This window comes from Humulus lupulus, chromosome 3, assembly GCF_963169125.1.
Source record: "Humulus lupulus chromosome 3, drHumLupu1.1, whole genome shotgun sequence".
Classification (NCBI taxonomy): Eukaryota; Viridiplantae; Streptophyta; class Magnoliopsida; order Rosales; family Cannabaceae; genus Humulus; species Humulus lupulus.
The window spans coordinates 237,958,387-237,981,166 of NC_084795.1; the positions used below are offsets into that span (position 1 = coordinate 237,958,387).

Consider the following 22,780-nt stretch of genomic DNA (forward strand, 5'->3'; position numbering starts at 1 on the left):
CTTGCAAAATATTTGGCCTATAACCCATTTGAGGAGTGCAACATAATACAAGCCCAACAAGTTGTTGTCAAATAAAATGCCTTTGGAACGATTAGAGAAGTGATCGTGAAAAGGATATTTTATTTAAATGTCATGTAAGTGTATAAGCAAAAGTGAATGGGGAAATTGTTCGGGTAACTAAGTCAGAATTGCGCAAAGCACGAAAACTGACTTGGGGGCAAATGTTATACCCATTTTTTGGACATTTATGACATTTAAAAAAATAGCAATTATGAAGGGATTATGAATGGAACATTTTGCCTTCCTGTTCTCACACAATGCAAAATGGTTCCTGTTCTCACACAGTGCAAAATGGCTCATGTTCTCATGCAGTGCAAATTGGTTCTTGTTCTCACAGAGTACAAAGCAGACTACCAAGCACTAACATAGGGGATTTGGTCACGTAGCTGCATTCCTCAACCTTTGTTTGCACAAGACAAGTTATTTCACCTCTGTTCGCACAAGGCAAAGGATCTTGTTCATTCAACACACAACATCCACGCTAACAGAGTTAGCAAAGGAGTACAGAGTTGTCATTTATCAAAATATAACTGTATTTCTGTTGTAATGTATTGTTTGCGGGCCAAGACCCAATAACCTAAGCCCATGATCTAATTGTAACCCTAAACTCCTCACTATAAATAAGAGGAGATGGGATAGAAATAGGGGAGAGGCAATTGAGAATGTCGAATGACCATTCTTGTATACACAGTTCTTATGTAATGTAAAGCAAAAGAGGACTATAGAACAACCGGCGACGCAAGTTCACCGGAAACTATGGTTCTTCAAGCTTAAATATTAATAAAAGTGACTAAGTGGACGTAGGTCATCAATTTTGGGGCCGAACCACTATAAAATATGGTGTTATTTATTTGATTATATCTCCATTCTTGAATCCACACTCTTATGTTCTCAAGTTGACGAAAAACAGCGTCAACAGAAATAATTGGATTTCGTGACTTTGATCGAATAAGAAGGTTATTAATAATAGTTTAAAACTATTATTAATTGATATGTTTTCTCTATTTAACTAGGTGAATTTGTGATTCTCGCCTAACGGGACACATGTATTCATGGCTAGTTAAAATACCTTAGCAATAGTAGATATGTGTTTTTTAGTATCTTACATATTTATGCATGTTTGATATGTTTAAGCTATTTCAGAATGTTTATGTGATTAAATGTTTGTTAAACAACACATTGATTTCTACTTATTGATAATTGTAGCTCTATGTCGAATCCCATTATCTCCTTTCTCTCCAAGGAACTTCTCACTGGAGAGAATTTTCCCAAATGGAAGTCAAACATCAACATTGTGTTGACCGGCGACAACTCTAAGTTTGTTATGACTGAAGTTTGCCCTGACATCCCTGGTGATTTATCTTCAAAAGAATCAAGGGAGAAGTACGAGCGTTGGCTCGCTGCCAACAAAAAATCCAAGGCATACATGCTAGCTAGCATGTCGGACACGCTAAGGACGAAGCTGGAGGATGTCGAAACTGCCTATGAAATCATGGACCAGCTTCAGGAAATGTTCAGACACAAATCTAGACAAGCTCGTTTCGAGGCAACGAAGAAGTATGCTAATGCCAGGATGGCACCTGGAATGCATGTTCGTGATCACTTCATCAAGATGACGAACTACTTTCAAGAGGCAGAATTGCACGGAGCCACCATAGATGAGGAAACTTAAGTGGGGCTTATTCTGTATAGTCTTGCTCCCAGTTTTCTTCCATTCACCACCAAATACTTACTAAACAAACTGAAGTACGGAATGACTCAACTCATGAATGAGCTTCAAATGTTTGAAGGTATCAATGGTGGACCAAGTAAGGGACATGACAAGAATCTTGCTGCTGCTACTGAGGTCACTCCTGGAGAATCAAACTTAGTTTTATCCTCGAAAAGCAACAAGAGGAATAAGAGAAAGAACAAGAAGGGCAAGGCTACAGCTACTACAAAACAAACTGGAGGTGCTGCAAAACCTACTGGGGAAAAACCCGCTGCTAAGAAAGTCAAAGGAGCATGTTTCCACTGCAAGGAGACTGGGCATTGGAAAAGGGATTGCCCAACTCTTAAGGATAGAGGAACCCAAGTTAATTGTCAATCCTTTGTCTTGGATGCATGTGTCTTGGAAGATGATAATTATGTATGGATTATAGATTCTTGATCCACTAACCATGTATGCTCTTCTTTGTAGCTACTTAGCAATTGGACACCAGTAAAGGAAGGCGACCTGAAGCTTAGAGTCGGAAATGGAGCTTTCGTGAACGTTGAAGCAAGAGGACAAGCTCGTCTAAATTTTGGAAATAAATATTTAGTTTTAAATAATGTTTATTTTATTCCAAACTTTAGTCAAAATTTAATTTCAGTTTCTTTATTACATTAACAACATTTTGCTGTAACTTTCACAAGTTTTAATACATCAATTTCATTGAATGGATGTGAATTGTATGTTGGATGTATGGAAAATGGGCTATACCTTTTACAACCTATCAAACCCTCCATTTTTAATAACGAGTTATTTAAGGTAGCTAGATCTAGGAATGCCAAATGACAAAAGGTCGATAACGATAACATGACATATCTTTGGCATCTACGACTTGGTCATATTAACTATGATAGGATCAAAAGACTAACAAAGGCTGGGCCTTTGAGGGAACTCACAATGGGTGACCTACCTGTCTGCGAATCTTGTCTCGAGGGTAAAATGATCAAGCATCCATTCTCTACAAAAGGAGAAAGGGCCATAGAACCACTAGAGCTGGTTCATTCAGATGTCTGTGGACCGCTAAATGTTCAAGCGAGGGATGGTTATGAGTATTTCGTCACTTTCATTGAAGACTACTCGAGATACTCGTGTCTTTACCTAATGCATATGAAATCTGAAACATTTGAGAAGATTAAAGAATTCCTTGCAATGGCTCAAAACCAATTAGGTAAAACGTTAAAGATCTTGCGATTTGATAGCGGTGGAGAATACATGGATATGCAGTTCCAAGATCATTTAGATGAACTTGGGATATTATATCAACGTACTGCCCCAGGTACTCTAAAACAAAATGGTGTTGCGGAGCATCGAAATCACATGTTAATGGAAATGGTTCAGTCCATGGTTAGTTATTCAACTCTTTCGATCTCTTTTTGGGGACATGCCATACATACTGCGTGTGACATTTTAAATGTCATGCCGTCTAAAGCTATCTCCAAAACACCTTTAGAACTATGGAATGGTCATGAACCTAGTTTGCATCATTATAGAATCTGGGGGTGTCCCACTCATGTCCTAAGGAAAAAGGAAGGAAAGCTAGAACCGCGAACTGAAGTTTTCTTGTTTGTTGTCTATCCTAAAGGTACTCAGGGTGGTTTGTTCTATAGTCCACAAGATAAGAAAGTGTTTGTTTCTACAAATGCTACTTTTCTTGAAGAGGACTACATGTCTAATTTCAAACCTCGTAGCAAAGTAGTCTTGGCAGAATTGCAATGTGACTTAGCTATTCCTACTATTCTGATTCCATCAATGCAAGTTGATGAAAACAAAAATATTCCTACTGATCTTCCTTAAGTGATGCAAGTCGAGATTAACGAGGAAGAACAAGAAACCATAATTTCAGTTCAAACAGTTACGATGCCTTGTCGTAGTGGGAGGGTTTCTTGTACCCCGATCCGCAATTGTATGGATGGTGAAACCAACATGGTCTTAGGGGACACACATGATGATGATCCATTGTCTTTCAAACAGGCAATGGGTAGTCCTGACAAAGATCTTTGGCTTGAAGCCATGAAATAAGAAATGGAGTCCATGTACTCTAACTCCGTCTAGGAACTTGTAGAAGCACCTAGTGACTTTAGGGCCATTGGGTGCAAGTGGATCCACAAGAAGAAGAGAGGAGTTGATGGAAAGGTCGAGACTTACAAGGCTTGAATCATGGCAAAGGGTTATACACAGAGAGAAGGAGTTGACTATGAGAAAACTTTTTCTCCGGTTGCCATGCTAAAATTTATTCGCATACTCTTATACATAGTCACAGCTCTTAATTATGAGATTTGGCAAATGGACGTCAAGACAACGATCCTTAACGGGAACCTAAAAGAAACAATTTATATGGATAAACCAGAAGGGTTTAAAGTAACTGGACAAGAAAAGAAAGTGTGCAAGTTGAATAGGTCTATTTATGGACTTAAGCAAGCTTCGCGTTCCTGGAATCTAAGGTTTAATGAAATCATTAAAACCTATGGTTTTGAGCAGAATGTTGACGAGCCCTGTGTTTACTAACTTAAGGAATAAAACATTGTGGTATTCTTGATTCTCTATGTGGATGATATCTTGCTCGTTGGAAACAATGTCAAGAAATTATCACACATAAAGAACTGGTTGGGAACTCAATTCCAAATGAAGGACTTGGGTGAAGCAAGTTATGTTCTTGGTGTCCAGATTTTGAGGGATGGAAAGAACAAAACTTTGGCTCTATCTCAAGCAGCTTACATAGAAAAGGTGCTTGAGCGTTTCTCTATGAAAGATTCAAAGAAAGAACGATTACCGTCCCAACATGGAATCCATCTTTCTAAAAAGCAATCCCCACAGACTCCTAAAGAGGAAGATGATATGAGAAGGATTCCTTATGCATCTACAGTTGAAAGTCTAATGTATGCTATGTTGAGCACTAGACCAGACATTTGTCATGCAGTTGGAGTTGTGAGCAGATACTAGTCAAACCCGGGAAGGGAACATAGGATAGCGGTCAAGCACATACTGAAATATCTTCGATGAACTAGAGATTATATGCTAGTCTACTCGGGTGGAGTTCGGAACCCGTTAGGCTGTACCGATTCTGATTTTCAGACTGATGTCGATGACAAGAAGTCAACTTCTGGAATGGTGTTTACTTTTGGGGGTGGAGTTGTGATATGGAGAAGCGTTAAGCAATCTGTTATCTCAGATTCTACCATGGAGGTTGAGTACACAGCTGCTTCTGAGGCTGCTAAGGAAATAGTATGGCTGAGGAAGTTTTATACAGATCTTGGTGTTATTCCAAAAATGGATAAACCCCTCATTTTGTATTGTGACAACAATGGGGCGATAGCCAATTCTAAAGAACCTCGGAGCCATAAAAGAGCGAAGCATATAGAGTAAGTATCACATTCATCAGAGTATATGTGGCAAGGGGAGAAGTGAAGGTCATGAAGATTGCATTTGAGGACAATCTTGCGGATCCCTTCACAAAGACACTGGGAGAGACAACTTTTCTAAAGCATATAGAGGGAATGGGTTTGAGAGAAATGTCGCATTTGTTTTAAAAGTGCAAGTGGGAGTTTTTTGGGTTTTATGCCCTTATAAAACCACATTTCTTAAGTAATCCATTCATTATCAATAAAATAATAGAAATAATTTCGTTCAACCAAATTGGGTTTGAAGGATTTGTCAAGCATCTTTGGCAGAAACACATGAAGAAATCAATTTAATGTAACATTCACCAACACCATTAAAAATAGCATGTAATGCTTTATTATTGTACCTGGACAATTCATCTTCAACATCATTCCAATCAACTTTAGATTTTACCTTAGTTACATCAATGATTTCTGTTGGAGGAGTCCAACCACTCAAAACAGCTCTCCAAGCCTTTTCATCTTGAGATTTGATGAAGGCACTCATTCTAACTTTCCAATATGGATAGTTAGAATCATTGAGTAAAGGGGGCGAGTTATGGAACCTCCTTCTGTAAAAAAAAAAAGACATTGCAAGAACAAGAACAACAAACAAAATAAACCAAGATCACACTCAGAAATGAGTGACCTGCTCTGATACCAATTGAAATTCTATTTTTAATAATTACCAAATTAATTAAACCATGTGAATTAGTTAAGATGTGAAATGGTAATTAAATGTTGAAACAGATTTCAAATCTGTCGGAACAAAATAAGAACTTGTCACGACAGAAATTGAACACAATAAAATGACAGTGCATAAACAATAAAGAACACAATGAATTTTTACAAGGTTCAGAAACTCTTTCGGATAACCTACTCCTTGGGGCCACGCCCAGAGAATAAAACCAATTAATAAAGAATCACAGGTACAAAATATTGACTTAAACAATACAAGACTCCCTCTTGAGATTTGTTGCAACTTTGTTGTACTTCTCTTAACTAATCTGATTCTGATTGAAACGCTCAACCAATTGAACTCCCTTCAATGTCCAGCGAGTTCTTGCATCCTCCCGACACAAGGCTTGTAAAAATCCTCTCCCGAAGTCTATAAAAGTTGGTGGGGACAGCTAATACCTGTGTCAAATCAAATTTCTCAAGAAAGAAATAACAATTAATGACTTCAAAGATTTAGTTTCCTGAAGTTTATTACCTTGAGCAGCACGAAAAATAAAAGGCAAGTATTCCATAAATGATTTTGAGTAAGCACAGAATATTTTCTTTATATAACGAAGATACAACTTCCCTTTATAAACATATTGTGATAACATCAACCTACAAACTACTTCAAGTCATTAATATTATGAAAATCACAATAATGGGAAATTAAAATTATCTTTTAAATAAAAAGATATTTTTATAAAATTTGCCAATTTTAGGATTTACAATCTCCCACTTTGGCAATTTTATAGACAAGGAAAATCTATTTTTTGAAAGATCCTGCATAAAACAAGTGATTACTTAAATTCACAATAGTGACAAGAGTCTTGAAATGACTCCCCCTGCCAAAAATAACCAAAGCACATGACTAAAACAATAAACAAAATCAATGAACAATTGCAGGTCAAAAAACTTAATCAAAGCACCAAAAATAGAGTTACTCTTTCTTCCCCTCATTGTCTAAGAAAATGAAATCAAAACAAAGACACATTTAATGTTCTTTTACATTTATTGAAAGAAAATAAAAATAGATGGAAAGAAACGGTAACCGTCATGGAGCTGGAGTGGTAGATGCATTGATAATTGCCAAAGAAGTTAGGATTTGACGTAAAGTATCCTCCATGGCAGTGAACCGCTCTGAGAGACTTGCAATTCATGTCTAGACAGAAGCGAGAGTAGTCGAGACAGTAGGGGAGTCAGTCTTGACATCTCCAAACCCAAAACCAGTCAAATTAATGCCTTTGACCTTTCGAGTTATGGTGGGAGCATTGTCATCTTTGATCTCTTGGACAGTGTATGTTGGTCCAACCAAAGGAGAAATCAAGGTCTCGTGTGACTTCTTCAAAGGACGTTAAAAGTCCAACAGTTTGTAAATGACTTGTGAAAACATCAAGTGCTGACCCTTGCGTTTGGCACCACTCAAGGACATGATCTGATCAAAAATAGCAGCAGCTAGATCGACAATGACACCAGCCCAATTTTGAACAATAGAAAGGCCATATCTTTAGTGATGGTCGAGGAGTGAGTGGTGGGCATCCAATTGAACATGGAAAATTTAAAAAGTGCACCATAGTAGTGAGTAAGGTCTGAGACACAGAGAGAGGCACTTGGTTCCTACACCATAGCTTGGCCAACTAACCCAGACAAAACTTGATCCTTTGCAAAATCTCAACAGGAACTAGATTGAGGACCTTAGCAATTTCGCTAGGACTAAACCTATACCAATGACCCCTAACATAAACCTTATGAAACATAAAGGAAGTCTGATCGAACAACTCATCATTCAGATTTGCATAAAATTCCTTAATGACCTGAGGCAAAACCCCTTCAAATCCAGACAAAGAACGTAACCAACCCCTTTCTTCTAAAGTAAGCAAAACCCCAAAAACACGATGAGGAGAAAAAAGGAAATTTTATTCACTAATAAAGTGACGATGCTCATAAAATTGCATATTTTTCTCATTGCCATTAAAACAGAAGGTAAGAGAATGAGCTTTGAAAGTGGAACCTGAAGAACGGACGGGGGAACCTTTGTGTTTAGTGCTTTTGGTAGAAAATTCAGGAAATGCCAATGGTGTTGTGCCCTTTGGGTCAAATGCAATAAGAGTGGTTTCTGATGGGTCTGCTTCAGATTTAGTCTCCTCCTCCGAATCTTTATGAGGTTCTTCAAGAATTCACTCGGTCAATGAGGAGTTCAACTCAGGCAATGAGTCTTCCATTTCAAGAGAGACATCTTTCGAGGAGGTGTAAAGAGGAGGATTGATTATTGCCTTCAATTTGAATTTGGATAAAGGAGTAGAATCAGAGATGGAGCTAGTACCTTTTGATGGAGCCACTTTGATCTTCTTGGTTTTCTTTGATCCAGCGGCTTTGGATTTGCGCTTGCCCTTTTCCGTGGGTGTCATCACATTAGAGGATAATGACGACTCAGATTCATGATTAAACAGATCGGACTCAGCTTCGCTGGAGACAGATTGTGTAGGGATTAAAGTCAAGGCGGGCTTTTTTTTATTGGACCTTCGGGTAAGACGAGTGGAACCGCTGAGGCTTGGTTTTGTTGCTCATCAAGGTTGGGAAAGGTCACTCCTTTACTAGTAGCCCCAACCAAAGTAGATCCCTCAGGACCCGGAAGAGCAAGGACCTTCTTCCTTGCTATGGTTTTGGGTCGACGGCCTATACGAGTCGAGGTAGCTGGGAATTACGCTGAAACAAGAGGAGTGGCGGAAGGAACCGTCTCAGGAACTATCTCCTTCTGAGACTTCACAGGTTTGGAGGTAGAACCACTGCCTCGGGTCTTCATGGCTCCTAGAGGAGAAACAAACGGAGACACACAAAAAACAAAAACCTAAAAAACTTGGGCACAAATGAGCAAGAAAGAAAACAAGAAACAATTAGAATAAAAACCCAAAGGCAATCCGAATATATAGATAATTCGGTGAATAAATGAGGCAAATTTGAAAATGGGTAACCAAAAAAAATGGGTAACAGAATTTAGTGTGATAAATTTTAAAATATCTCCTTTAAAAAAAATCTTTCACACCTAAAAATGGGAAACTTTTACAAGATTTTGAATATAGTGAGATAAACAAATCAATTGCATTTTTTTCAATTTTGAGTACTCAGTCAACAAGGAAATTTATTTTTTATCTTTTATTTGTTTTTAAAAAAATGCCCAAAATAAAATGCAAAATTGTCATATCATATGAGTCCATGTAAATGCCAAGTCCTGTTCAAGAGAAACAAGATAACCATTTTCTTCAAAAATTAGAAAAATTAAATATAATTAAAATACAAAGTGATAATGATAACCATAATTCGAAAAAGAATATACCAATCACAAAAAATACTTTAATCAATTCATTATGTGTATGATTCTTACAACATTCTTACTCAGTCTAGTCAACATGCATATGTGTGCGCATGTGTAATCAATTTGGCGTTTCTTTTTGGCCTTTTAAAGCTAGGGTCATTGCCCATGTTCGGAAATTGTAGAATTTTTCAAATTGTAACCATAATGGAGGCTATAACACTTATACTGATGGTAGCCATTTACACTGGTAAAGTATCCTCTAATATAATTGCTAATTACCTGGTACCAACTTACTCAGTGTTGGCTTTCACATATCAGTATAGATAGCTCTTTTCTAGAATGGAGCCTGAAAAATAAACTGGATTAAGGAATACTCATACTAAAATAGACAGAATGATTCGATCAAATATAAATTGGAAGGTCTACAATTTTTCAAATATGATTTTTATTCCTCATAAAGTATAAAAATTATAACGATCATTTTCCAAAAATTGAAAAATTATGGTTAACAAATTTCTTCCAAATAGGACAAGAGATTTAAACAATCACATATGCATGGCAAGACAATCAATTATTGGCAATTTCAAATAAAACAAACCCCAAGGATTTCATGAGGGAATCAAATCCGACCGTGTCTAAAGCTTTAGTAAAAATATATGTAGTTTGTTTGTTAGTCTCAACATATTCTGAAATCAGAGTTTTGTTTTCAACAAGTTCCCTAATAAAATGATGATGAATGTCAATATGTTTGGTGCGAGAATGCTGAACAGGATTTTTGGAGATATTAATAGCACTTGTATTATCACAAAAAATGGTTAAAGTTTTAAGATCAAACCCATAGTCTGCGAACATTTGTTTTATCCACAAAAGTTGAGTACAACAGCTTCCAACAGCTATGTACTCAGCTTCGGCTGTTGACAAGGAGATGGAGTTTTGTTTTTTACTATGCCATGAAACCAAATTGTTTCCTAAGTAAAAACAACCACAACTTATACTTTTGCGGTCATCAGTGATTCCTGCTCAATCTGCATCACTATATCACACAAGGTTAGAGTTTGTTTCTTTGGAGTACCAAATGCCTAAATCAAGAGTATTATTTATATAATGAATAATTCTTTTTACAGCAGTCACATGAGACTCCATTGTTGGGAATTGTGCCCTGAAAGCATATGTAGAGACATTGTTTTACGAAATAAATTGAATTTGTTATGCATATATTTTATGGACTATTTTATTCTATGATAATATTAAGTAAATATCAGAAAATTTTCTAAGTTCATATATGTGATCTCAACCACGTATTGGTACAGGAGGACTGCGTTTGAGATAAATGAACTTGAATAGTTCGCAGTAAAATAAAGTTATGGAATCTTTAGATTAATTACTGCAAGTACGGTCCACTAGTATTATGAATACATGTGATCTAAATCCGGATTACTAGTGTAGTAGGAAACTTTAGTGGAGGAACTTTATATATTAGAGAATATATAGAACTGGACCTGATATGTTTATTAATACTTAGTTAAATACCGTTTCGAAGTATTAATTAAATATATCAACTGATAATCATATACAAATAGATCTTAATCCTTAAGTTACTATGAACTCCTGTTTATGTTGTATGAGTTCTTTGATTCACTCGTTAGGGTCTGTCAGAATGATCAGGCTAGAAACTTTTGTTTTGGGAACTCATTAATGTAAATGGCTAGGGACATAGTATACAGATATGGAATCTATACCTTCTCGTAAGAGATTGAATAATGATTCTCTTAAAGGTTGACATTTGGGACTGAAAGGTTATTGAGCTCAAATTCATAATTTAGTTATGAATTAACCTTCACTAGTAAAGTCAATGGTACTTAAGGAAACAAGATATAATTAAAAGGGTAAAACGGTAATTTTATTCCCGGTTAATTATGAACCACTATTAGAGGGTGAATTTGTATGTAATGATTATATCAATGGACACTTTATTTTATAAAGTACTCAGTAAATGAAATGTCTATAATTACAAGAGTGTAGTCTTATATTTATAGTGGAGTAATAATGAGATTAATAAATTAAGATTATTTAATTAAAGAGTTTAATTAATAATCTCAAATTTATTGGAGCTTGGAATTATAGGTCCATAGGTCCCCACAGCGGCTCTATCAACACTATTCAAGGCAAGAGTTGATATAAAGCGAAAAATGGTTGAAAGACATATTTGTTCTTTGGGCTAAATATGCAATTATGTGATAATAGTGATTAATTAATTAATTAATTAATTACAAATTAGTTGTAATTAGCAAAATTAATTGATATTTAATTATTATGTAATTTTTGAAATTATATTAAATAATCAAATTTATTTTTGAAATTATATTAAATAATTAATTAATTATAATTTTTGAAATAATAATAAATTAAATATTTAATATTGAAATTATTATTTAATTTAAATTGGTTTTAATTAATTGGTAGAATTAATTAAATATCTTTATTTGAGTGGGAGATAATAATCTGATAAGTTCAAATTAGATTTGAATTTAAAAGATTGATATTTATTCAAATAACTAATTATATTTGATAATTAGTTAAAAAGATAATTAATTCAAATTTGAATTAATTATCAGGTTGTTGGATTTTTATCTGATAAGGTAGTTTGAATAAATAATTAAATAATTATGGAAAAATCAAATATGGACTATGTGTAGCGTGTACTACACAGTTTTTGAGGGATAGATTTTTTAATTTTATTTATTTCATTAATTAATTAATGGAAAATTCAAAAGTTAGTTTTTTTAGATTTTCATTAATGAGATAATTAATTAATTAAAAGATAAAATGTAAATTGGTTACAGATTTATTTTTTAAATTTGAATATTTTCTATTTAAGTTAGACTTATCATAAAATAAAGAACAGACTCTTTTATTTGCTCAAAAAGAAAAGAACGATACTTTTCTATTTCTCCCTAGAAAAGATAAAGAACCAATCTCATGCTTATTCTCTTGATCTGATGTGTTGTGTACATCAAGTAGAATCAAGAATTAACTATCCTTTATTCTCTAAGTGCCCACACACTTCTTGAGGTGTAGAGAACGTTGTGGAAGATCTTGGTGTGAGTACCTAGGAGTAGCTTGGATAGGAAGTTCGTTCATTTTACGAAAAGATAGCAAGGACACTTGATAGGCATCAAGAGGTATGTTTTCTATTCTTTTCTTGCTTATGATTAATGTATGTATATTAATGGATCCGCATATTTAAAAGTAGTTTAAATATGTTACAAATTTTTTGTTGTACACTGGGCCAACCCACCACCTTTCCGCTGCACATTTGGAAACTCGTTCCTAATATCCATGGAGTTCCCTTGGAAGCGAGCACACACTCCAACACTAAAACATTTTTCATGGAAAATTTTCAAATTTTTTCCCAATCGACATGGTTCACATTTACCAAAAGAATATTTGCTTAAATTCGGTAAATCATGAACATGACTCACACTTCCATTTTTTCTCAAATTTTCAAAAACCACATGACCATGTTTTTCATGACACAAATTAGTATCAATCCTTGTGTTTGTGTGACAACTGTGTGATTGAGATAATGTGTAACAATTATCAACAGATTTATAACCCTTGAAAACACAATTTCCATCTTGGTCAAGCACAAAACAATTATCATGAGAAAAATTTACAAACAAGTTTTGGTCACAAATTTGACTTATACTAATTAGATTAGTTTTAAGTCCATCAACCAAAAGAACATTTTGTAACTTTGGTAGTCCTTCATAATTTAGAGTGTCACTACCAAGTATCTTACAAGGCTTACCATCTCCAAATGTGACTTCAAAGTCTCGAAGTCAATGAGTATGCTTTTGTTACCTGTCATATGCCTAGAACAACCACTATCAAAAAACCAAGATTTAGAAGCACATGCTCTAAGACAGGTAAAAGCAGCAAGACATTTGAATTTATTTTTCTTCACCTAAACTTTCTTAGGTGGAGTCTTTTTCTTCAAGGGCATTTGTCTCAAATTACCATTATGATTAAAGTAATTTTTTGAACAAAATTAATCAAGGTAAAACATTTAGGTCGAATATGACCTTTCACTCTACAGAAATGGCAAATTTGAATAAAATGACCAGTTTTTTTATTCTAGAAATTTCTAGTATGTTTCTCATCTGTTATGACAGATTGAGAAGATAAGGCCACATGAGTCTGAGTAGAATTTGCATAAGGGTCAGTCGTTGAAACAACAGGAATATTTCCAGAAATAAAAATTGTTTTTCCTTTAGGTTTAGATCCATTTGATCCTAACCTAGAAAAATCACTAGCTTTTTGACCTGTAAGTAGAAAATCATCCAAAACCATAGATCTATGATTAAGCATTTTGATATTTTTCTGGATAAGATCGATTTCTTTACTCAAAGAATTAATTTCATTATTTTTTGAAGCAATAATCAACTCAAGTTCTTTAATTTTTTCAACAGATTTCTTATATTGCTATCCATTAATAGATTCTCAGAGCAAACTTTCAGCCATTGATCATGCATTATTTTGTAAGAATCTTTTAATGACTCCTCATCTAAGTCAGATTCATCAGAGTCAGTATCAGATTCTTCATTATTCTAAACAGAATTATTAAGGCATACCAAATCCTTGGAATCAACTGAAGAAAAAGACACACCTTTGTGAACAAAGGTTAAGGCAACACTATTGTCTTCCTCATCACTCTGTTCAGAGTCTTGATCAGCCCAAGTAGCTGCGATGGCTTTATTTTCTTTAAGGTATTGGCACACTCAGATTGAATGTGTTCAAATCCTTCACATGCCCTCCACCGAACACCCTTTTTATTAGTTTCAAAGGATTTAGAAAAATTACCTTTTGGGTTTTTGGATATGGCCTTTTTATTTCCCAATTTCTTTATGTACTTTTAAAAAAAAATTGGTTAACAAAGCCATCTCATCATCCGAACTTTCCTTCTTTTCTCTGGAAGATTTCAAGGCAATAGATTTCTCCTTGATTTCTTCTATTTTACCTTTTTGTCTCATTTGTTGGTTTAGTTCAAAAGTTTGAAGTGAACCCATCAATTGTTCTACTTTTATTTTGTCCAGGTCTTTTGCTTCTTCAATTGCAGTGAGCCTAGTCTAAAACCTGTCAGGGAGAGCTCTAACAATTTTTCGAACCAAAACATTCTCTTTAAGTTTCTCACCAAGAGCAAAATATTCGTTAGTAATATCTGAAAATTTCTCATAAAATTCAGTGAGGGTTTCATTTTCAAATTTTGTTGTGAGCATAACAAGACTATAACGATTGACATCAGCAGTTCCTTCAAATTGGGTTTGAAGGATTTGCCAAGCATCTTTGACCGAAACACATGAAGAAACCAATTTAATGTAACCTTCACCAACACCAATAAAAATAGCATGTAATGCTTTATTATTGTAAATGGACAATTTATCTTCAACATTAATCCAATCAAGTTCAGATTTTACCTTAGTTACATTAATGCTTTCTGCTGGAGGAGTCCAACCACTCAAACAAAACAGCTCTCCAAGCATTTTCATCTTGAGATTTGATGAAGGCTCTCATTCTAAATTTCCAATATGGATAGTTAGAATCATTGAGTAAAGGGGGGTGAATTATGGAACCTCCTTTTGTAAAAAAAAAAAAAAAAGACATTGCAAGAACAAGAACAACAAACAAAATAAACCAAGATCACACTCAGAAATGAGTGACCCGCTCTGATACCAATTGAAATTCTATTTTTAATAATTACCAAATTAATTAAACCATGTTAATTAATTAAGGTGCGGAATGGTAATTAAATGTTGAAACAGATTTCAGATCTGTCATAACAGAATAAGAACTTGTCACGACAGAAACTGAACACAATAAAATGACAGTGTATAAACAATAAAGAACACAACAAATTTTTACAAGGTTCAAAAATCCTTCCAGATAACCTACTCCTTGGGGCCATGCCCAGAGAATAAAACCAATTAATAAAGAATCACAAGTACAAAATATTGACTTAAACAATACAAGACTCCCTCTTGAGATTTGCTGCAACTTTGTTGTACTTCTCTTCATTAATCTAATTCTGATTGAAATGCTCAACCTCTTGAACTCCATTCAATGGCCAGCGAGTGCTTGCATCCTTCCGACACAAGGCTTGTAAAAATCCTCTCCCGAAGACTATAAAAGTTGTGTTCAAATTACAACATGTATTCACTCATGGAAGTTGTATAATCTCACCACAAAAACTAAACACTCATTTTACTACAAGATTACATGAATACAATGATCTTGAATACAAACAAGGAACTCTCACAAATATTACAATTCACTCACAAACTATGCACCAAAGAGTTCACTTTTTCTCAAGGCCTTAGAAGTCTATTTATAGAGTCCATTTCGTGCTCAGAAAGGCTGAGAAAGAATCTCCTAATAAAAGCAAGAATATTTGAAGACATTCTTGATTGATGAAGAATTGCCATTTTTAGAAGATTCGGATCCGACATATACGAATTTGGTGAGGACAGCTAATACCTGTGTCAGATCAAATTTCTCAAGATAGAAATAACAATTAATGACTTCAAAGATTTAGTTTCCTGAAGTTTATTACCTTGAGCAGCACGAAAAATAAAAGGCAAATATTCCATAAATAATTTTGAGTAAGCACAGAATATTTTCTTTATATAACGAAGATACAACTTCCTTTTATAAACATATTGTGATAACATCAACCTACAAACTAATTCAAGGCATTAATATTATGAAAATCACAATAATAGGAAATTAAAATTATCTTTTAAATAAAAAGACATTTCTATAAAATTTGCCAATTTTAGGATTTACAATCTTATTGATATATTTAATTAATACTTATAAAGTAAACAGTATTATTAAGTATTAATAACATATTGGGTCATGTTCATGTATAACGTCTTCATACAAAGTACATCCACTAAGATGTCCTACTACATCAGTAATCCAGATCTAGATTACATGTATTCATAATACTAGTGAACCGTATTTACAATATTTAAACAAAAGATTTCATATAACTTTGTTTTACTGCAAACTATTTAGATTCATCCCTACAATCTTATTCCTCTCATACCAATACAAGATTGTGGTCACAATAACGAATTTGGGAACTTTCTGATATTCATATAATATTATTCTAATAATAGTAATAAAAAATATATATATGCAAAAATTCATTTCAAATATTTATTTCATAAAACATTGTTCAAAACATATGCTTTAATGGGCACTAATCCCAACAACAACAAAGTTTTGTCGCTTTCATAACGATTATTGCCATGATACAAATGAATGCAACCAGCTGAAAGATGAGATTGAGTTTCCGATACGGAAAGGACATCTGAGGAGACATATACGAGCAGAGGATAATCTCCTACAAGGAGCTAGCAAGGGCAACGAGCAGGCACGTGCACGCCAATGCTCGCCTCCTCTACAGCCAACCCCAGTCGCGGGCACTTTGCTCACCATTTGTGGCGGACCACACTTAGCAAGTGATAGTGGTAAGGTAAGAGATAGGTATGGTAGGACCCTACGTCACTAGAAAAAAATTGAAATGCTAACTGACGAGGAGTGAACTCCCAAAAAATCTCGAATAGGGGAAGTTTGTATAACTTTCTTTGAGCTTGACGTGAAGCATGTTAGGTTCCCCCACATAGATCCCTAGTCGTAGATGTTCAGATCGCCAACATGATGATGAAAAGGGTGTTGGTGGACACATAAAGCTCAATAAATATACTTTACAAATCGTCATTGGAAAGAATGAAATTATTAGTTCAAGATTTGGAACCATGCAACCAAACCATCTATGGTTTCTCTAGCGAAGGGCTCGCTCCAACATGGTCAATCAGACTCTTGGTCACAATAGAAACTGCCCCTGCGAACAGGAAATTACATACTATTTTTATTGTATTTGATTTTCCTTCCACATATACTGTTGCGATCAGAAGGCCCATCTTGGTATAGCTACGAGTAGTAACCGCAATGTGACATCTAGCCATGAAATTTCCAATAGATGTAGGAATTAGGTGCGTGCACAAAAATCAAAGGGAGGCAAGGGAATGTTATGACTCCTCCATTATGAAGGAGAATAAGTATAGAGAGGGGTGGGCTCATTGCCTCAAGAAGAATTAATTGATCAGAGAAAAGGTTGCAAGGAGTCAGCGAACCAAATGCCCAATCCGGTGAACAAGTCACCAAATAGGGTGTTGCCCAAAGTGAGGACAAATACTTAGATCCTCGCTTTGGGGATTTTGAGGAGGAAGTTGGACCTATGGATGATGTCGAGGAGATTCAATTAGAAATGGAGTAACTGACCAGAGTTGTGAAAGTCAGTAAAAACTTAGAAACAACAATAAAAAAAAGAACTGGTTGAATTTTTAAGAGAGCATCAAGAAGTATTTTCCTGGTCACATAATGATATGGTGGGAATAGACCCGATAGTTATTATTCATGTCCTAAACATCGACAAAAACAACCCACTAGTCCAGCAAAAGAGAAGGTTGCTCGACAAAGACAAGTCCAAAGCATTAAAAGAGGAAGTCAATAAGCTTAAGGAAAGCAGATTCATTTGGGTGGCATTTTATCCGTCATGGTTCTCCAATCCCGTATTAGTCACAAATCCAAATGGCAAGTGGAAGACTTGCGTAGATTTTATAGACCTCAATAAAGCTTGCCCGAAGGATTGTTTTCCACTGCCAAGGATTGACTAGCTGGTCGATGCTACATCAAGGCATGAAATGTTGTCGTTTATGGATGCATACTCTTGCCACAATCAAATAAGTATGCACCCACCTGACAAGGAACACACTAGCTTTCAAACAGATATCAGGCTATAGTATTACAAAGTAATGCCTTTCAGTTTGAAAAGCGCTAGTGTGACTTACCAACGACTAGTAAATCACATGTTTAAAGACCATATTGGCAATAACATGGAAGTATACGTCGATGATATGTTGGTAAAGTTGGAAAAAGCTAGTGGGCATGCCAAGGACTTACAAGAATGCTTCAACTTCTTGAAAAAATATCAGATGAAGCTTAACCCTCTCAAGTGTTCTTTTGGAGTCATATTAGGGAGGTTTTGGGGGTTCATAGTGAAGTCACAAGAAATAGATGCTAATTCTGAAAAGATTCAAGCACTGATCGACATGAAACCACCCACCAAGATTAAATATGTACAAAGTTTAACAGGAAGAATTGTTTCCCTAAGTAGATTTATTTCAAAATCTACTCACAAGTGTGTCCTATTTTTTAATATTCTCAGAGGAAACAAGAAGTTTGAGTAGACAGAAGAGTGCGAGCAAGCCTTTCAAGTACTCAAGAAGCATATGGCTCAACCTCCTGTTCTATCCAAACCAGTCGAAGGAGAAACTTTGTACATTTACTTAGCAATAATTGAATATGTCGTTGGTGTTGTTTTGATCAGAGAAGAAAATAGTTTCCAAAAAGCAGTATATTATATAAGTAAGAGGCTAGTGGGAGCAGAATCAAGGTATCCATCTATTGAGAAATTAGCTTATTTCTTGGTACTAGCATCACAAAAGTTGCGACCCTATTTTCAAGCCCACCCCATAATAGTATTCACCAACCAGCCTGTAACACCCTACTTCCTTAGAGTCGTTACTAAGTGAGTTTAAAAACATGCTTTCAACTCACTAATCGAGGTTTTAAGTCAAATAGTGTAATTAAGCCATAAACATAGGAAAAATGTAGAATTAACTCCATATCATTGAAGATCATAAAAGTTTGACACCTGGGATCCCAAAATACAGTTTAGAAATATTTACAACATAAAAACTGTACTAGGTCGGCTAAACGACAAAATCTAAGTTCATTTACAAGCATCTCCCAAAAATCCTCTGGCTGTGGCAGCCAGGCTGGCCAAACATGTACACGCCGCCTCACGCCTGCTGTACTCATGGTTGGTCGATCTTCTCTTTACCCTTACCTACACCACAAAGCATATGTGAGCCGAAGCCCAGCAAGAAAACCCATAAACAGATAACATATGCAACACATATATCAAGCATATAAATAGGCCACCAATTGGCTAAACACATACGGCCTAGCCGTCCCAGGCATTACCAAGCCCTGGATTCGCGGACCACGCCGTGAGGATATCCCAGGTATCTGTCTAGGGACTCACCCTAGCAACTCGCACTCCACGTGCTCAACGCTGCTCCCGGCCCCTTGCCGTTCTCGGCCTTGCACCCAACGTGCCCAATGCCGTTTCCGGCCCTTCGTCGTTCTCGGCCTACACCGTTCCCGGCTCTTGCCGATCATTCACATCACAATACATATAGCATAGCAAGCAAGTACAGAATTCTAGCATAGTCAATTAAAGGGCTACGCCCCGCAGTTTTAACATATTGGTCTCGGCCCTGCATATCAATTCTATTCAAATACATTGGGCTCAGCCCTGCATACAAGCTCTATGGGAACAAGGGTTTTCTTACCTGAGTTCCGAGCTTTCTGAGCACCGATGCCCCGAGCACAGGCCTCTAACGTGAGCCTCACCGAAACCCTAGTCACAACACATTAACAATGTTTATCCATCAAATTCTAATCCACTAAACAACTTTGAGTCATAACCCTAACCTCCAGGACCTTGAATTCTATCAATCCGGGTGATAAAATCCATCCCGAGCCTTACCCCTTGAGTTCCCAAGCCTAAAATACCCTTAAAAACTCAAACTGGCACTAAGGGTCGCGGCCCCACCCACAAGAGCCACGGCTAGCCTCGAAACAGATGCTAGCACCACACTGACCCCCACACGGGCCGCGGCGCGCATGAACCTCTCAGCCACCCATGGCCGCGCGCGCACACGGGCCGCGGCTCTCACCTCCAAACCCAGATTTTTCCACCATTTTTCCACACCTTTCCTCAAGCCAATTCACCCAAAACTCATCTATTAAACCCAGATAACTAACACAATTATTTCAGCTTAGTAACAGCACCAAAACCCCATTGAATCCTACTTCAAAACTCAGCCAAAATTCTCAAAAAAAAGTAAACCAATCTTGACTAACGTGTAATCCCCAATAACCAGCAGAAATCCAAGACTAAACCTTAGTAATTAGAGCTTACCTTTGCTGAACTCAGTCCCTGGGTTGATCCTTAATCCTTAAGCTTCAAGCTCCTAAGATATCACAGCTGAATTCCCTTTAGTTTCTAGCCAATTCCTTTGAGTTTCCCTTTGAGTTTGCCTTAGAGAGTAAAGAAGAGAAGAGAATAAGAGCTATCTCAGTTATGGGAGATTGTATATGTCGGTTTCCCCAAAGCTTCTAAGTAATTCCTCTTTTTGTTTTATTTGACTTAAGTCTAAAGAGTTACCTCAAGGCTCGGGGTACCAAAACGTCCCCAACGGCAAAATGGTAAATTTCCCCAATATTCCCGCCTAGACATTCTATCCTCAAATATATCTCCAAATATTTATTTTCATGTCCCGATAACCCCATAACTCATCTAATACCCGAATTACCCCTCGACTCGCCCCGAGTCCGAATCTCAACCCTGTTGTGACTTTCAGGCTAACCGCTCCCCAGGACTGTCTCGGACCGTGCTGCATAGACATATCACATATATATAACATTTATCACATTTATACCCCTAATGTCCAAATGGGGTACACATGCATATTTAACTTAACTAAACATGCATCACAATCATATATACACGTAAATCCACATATTAGCATATTAAATCGTTTATTGCCCTCCAGGCACACTAATCAAAGCCCTAAGCCCGATTAGCAAATTCGGGTCGTTACACAGCCATTATGGAAAGTCTTGCGAAAACCGAAAGCCCCTGGTCGACTATTAAAATGGGTTGTGGAGTTAAAAAAATTCAAAATTTATTACTTGCCACGAACAACAATGAAGGGTCAAGCATTAGAAGATTTTGTAGCTAAATTCACTAATCTCCCAACATTCGAGCAGACACTAGGAACACAAGTGCAAGCAGAAATTACCACCTGGAAGCTATATGTTGATGGGTCTTCCAACGAGCACAATTCTTGGGTAGGATTGATTCTTATAACACCTGAAGGACATCGATTTCACTGTGCATTTAGATTTGTCTTTAGTGCCTCCAACAATTAAGCTGAATATGAAGCACTTCTCGCAGTGCTCGAAGGATTAAGACTAGCCAAGGATGTAAATGTAAAATCACTAGAGATATACAGTGATTCACAATTGGTTGTTAATTAGATTCTAGGAGAATATCAGGCCATAGGGTTGAAAATGGTCACATATCTAAACAAAGCAAAAGACTTTTTGGCACAATTCGATAAATATACATTGCAACAAATACCTGGTGACCAGAATTTCAACGCTGACGCATTGGCCAAGTTCACAAGTTCCAAAGATGTAGATATGCTAAACATAGTACCAAACAAACATCTATCAACCCCCAACATATAGGAAATTGATTCCACCCTGGTTATACATACAGATGATACTTGGATGACTCCAATTATTCAATACCTCGGCCTTGGAATATTGCCAACAAAAAGGAATGAATAGAAGAAACTACAAAGAAAGTTCGCCCGATTTATTCTAGTGGATGGAATTTTGTATCGGCGAGGATATTCTATGCTCTTACTACGATGTATTCCCAAAGAAAAAGCTAAGGAACTATTACGAGAAGTACACGATGGGTTTTACGGAGATCACACTAAGGGCAAAGTTTATCAAAGAAGATTCTACGACAGGGTACTTTTGACCTACAATGAATGAGGATGCAAAAAATAATTGTGAAGAAATGTGACAAGTGTCAACGATTTTCCAAAATACCTCAAGCAACCCCAAATGAGCTGAAGCAGATGCAAAGCCATTGGCCATTTGCAGTTTGGGGAATAGACCTGGTCAGATCTTTGCCAACAGGAAAATGGAGTGTGAAATACACAGTAGTAGTTGTCGACTACTTCACCAAATGGGTAGAAGTTGAACCACTCGCAACAATCACAACAACAAAAAAGTTCTAAATTTCTTCATCAAAAACATAGTGTGTCGATATGGACTCCCAAATAAAATAATGTCATACAATGGCACGCAATTCGATATCAACCTATTCACCAATTTCTGCAAACGACATGGTATAACTAAAAGCTTCTCATTAGTAGCCCATCCACAAGAAAATGGACAAGTTGAAGCTATGAATAAAATGATAAAGGACACCCGAAGAAAAGACTTGAACATGCGAAGGGAGCTTAGCCAGAAGAATTACCCGAAGTCCTCTAGTCATACAGAACAATACACCAAACAACAACGGGTCATACACTATTTTCCTTAGCATATGGATAGGAAGCCATGCTACTAGTTGAGTTAGATCCACCCTCACACCGAAGGCAAACATACGACCAAAATACTAATCACCAGTTGTTGATGGAATCATTAGACTTGATAGCTTAACGAAGAGAGAAGGCTCAGCTACGAATAGCAGCTCATCAATAAAAGGTCGCTCAATATTTTAACTCTAAAGTACTCATGAGAAATTTTTCCTTAGGAGACTTGGTACTTAGAAGAGTTTTC

The 22,780-nt window shown here is 36.2% G+C and overlaps 1 protein-coding gene across 1 annotated transcript; it reads left to right on the forward strand.

Moving 5' to 3' along the window:
* Positions 1-1,270: 1,270 nt before the first annotated feature.
* Positions 1,271-1,732, forward strand: LOC133825488 (uncharacterized). The gene has a single exon (XM_062258420.1). It carries the CDS (start codon positions 1,271-1,273, stop codon positions 1,730-1,732), a length of 462 nt encoding a protein of 153 aa, XP_062114404.1.
* The last annotated feature ends 21,048 nt before the right edge of the window (positions 1,733-22,780 follow it).

Excerpts from the sequence above, each read along its gene's own strand:
- LOC133825488 (XM_062258420.1), top strand. The coding sequence starts at position 1,271 with ATGTCGAATCCCATTATCTCCTTTCTCTCCAAGGAACTTCTCACTGGA.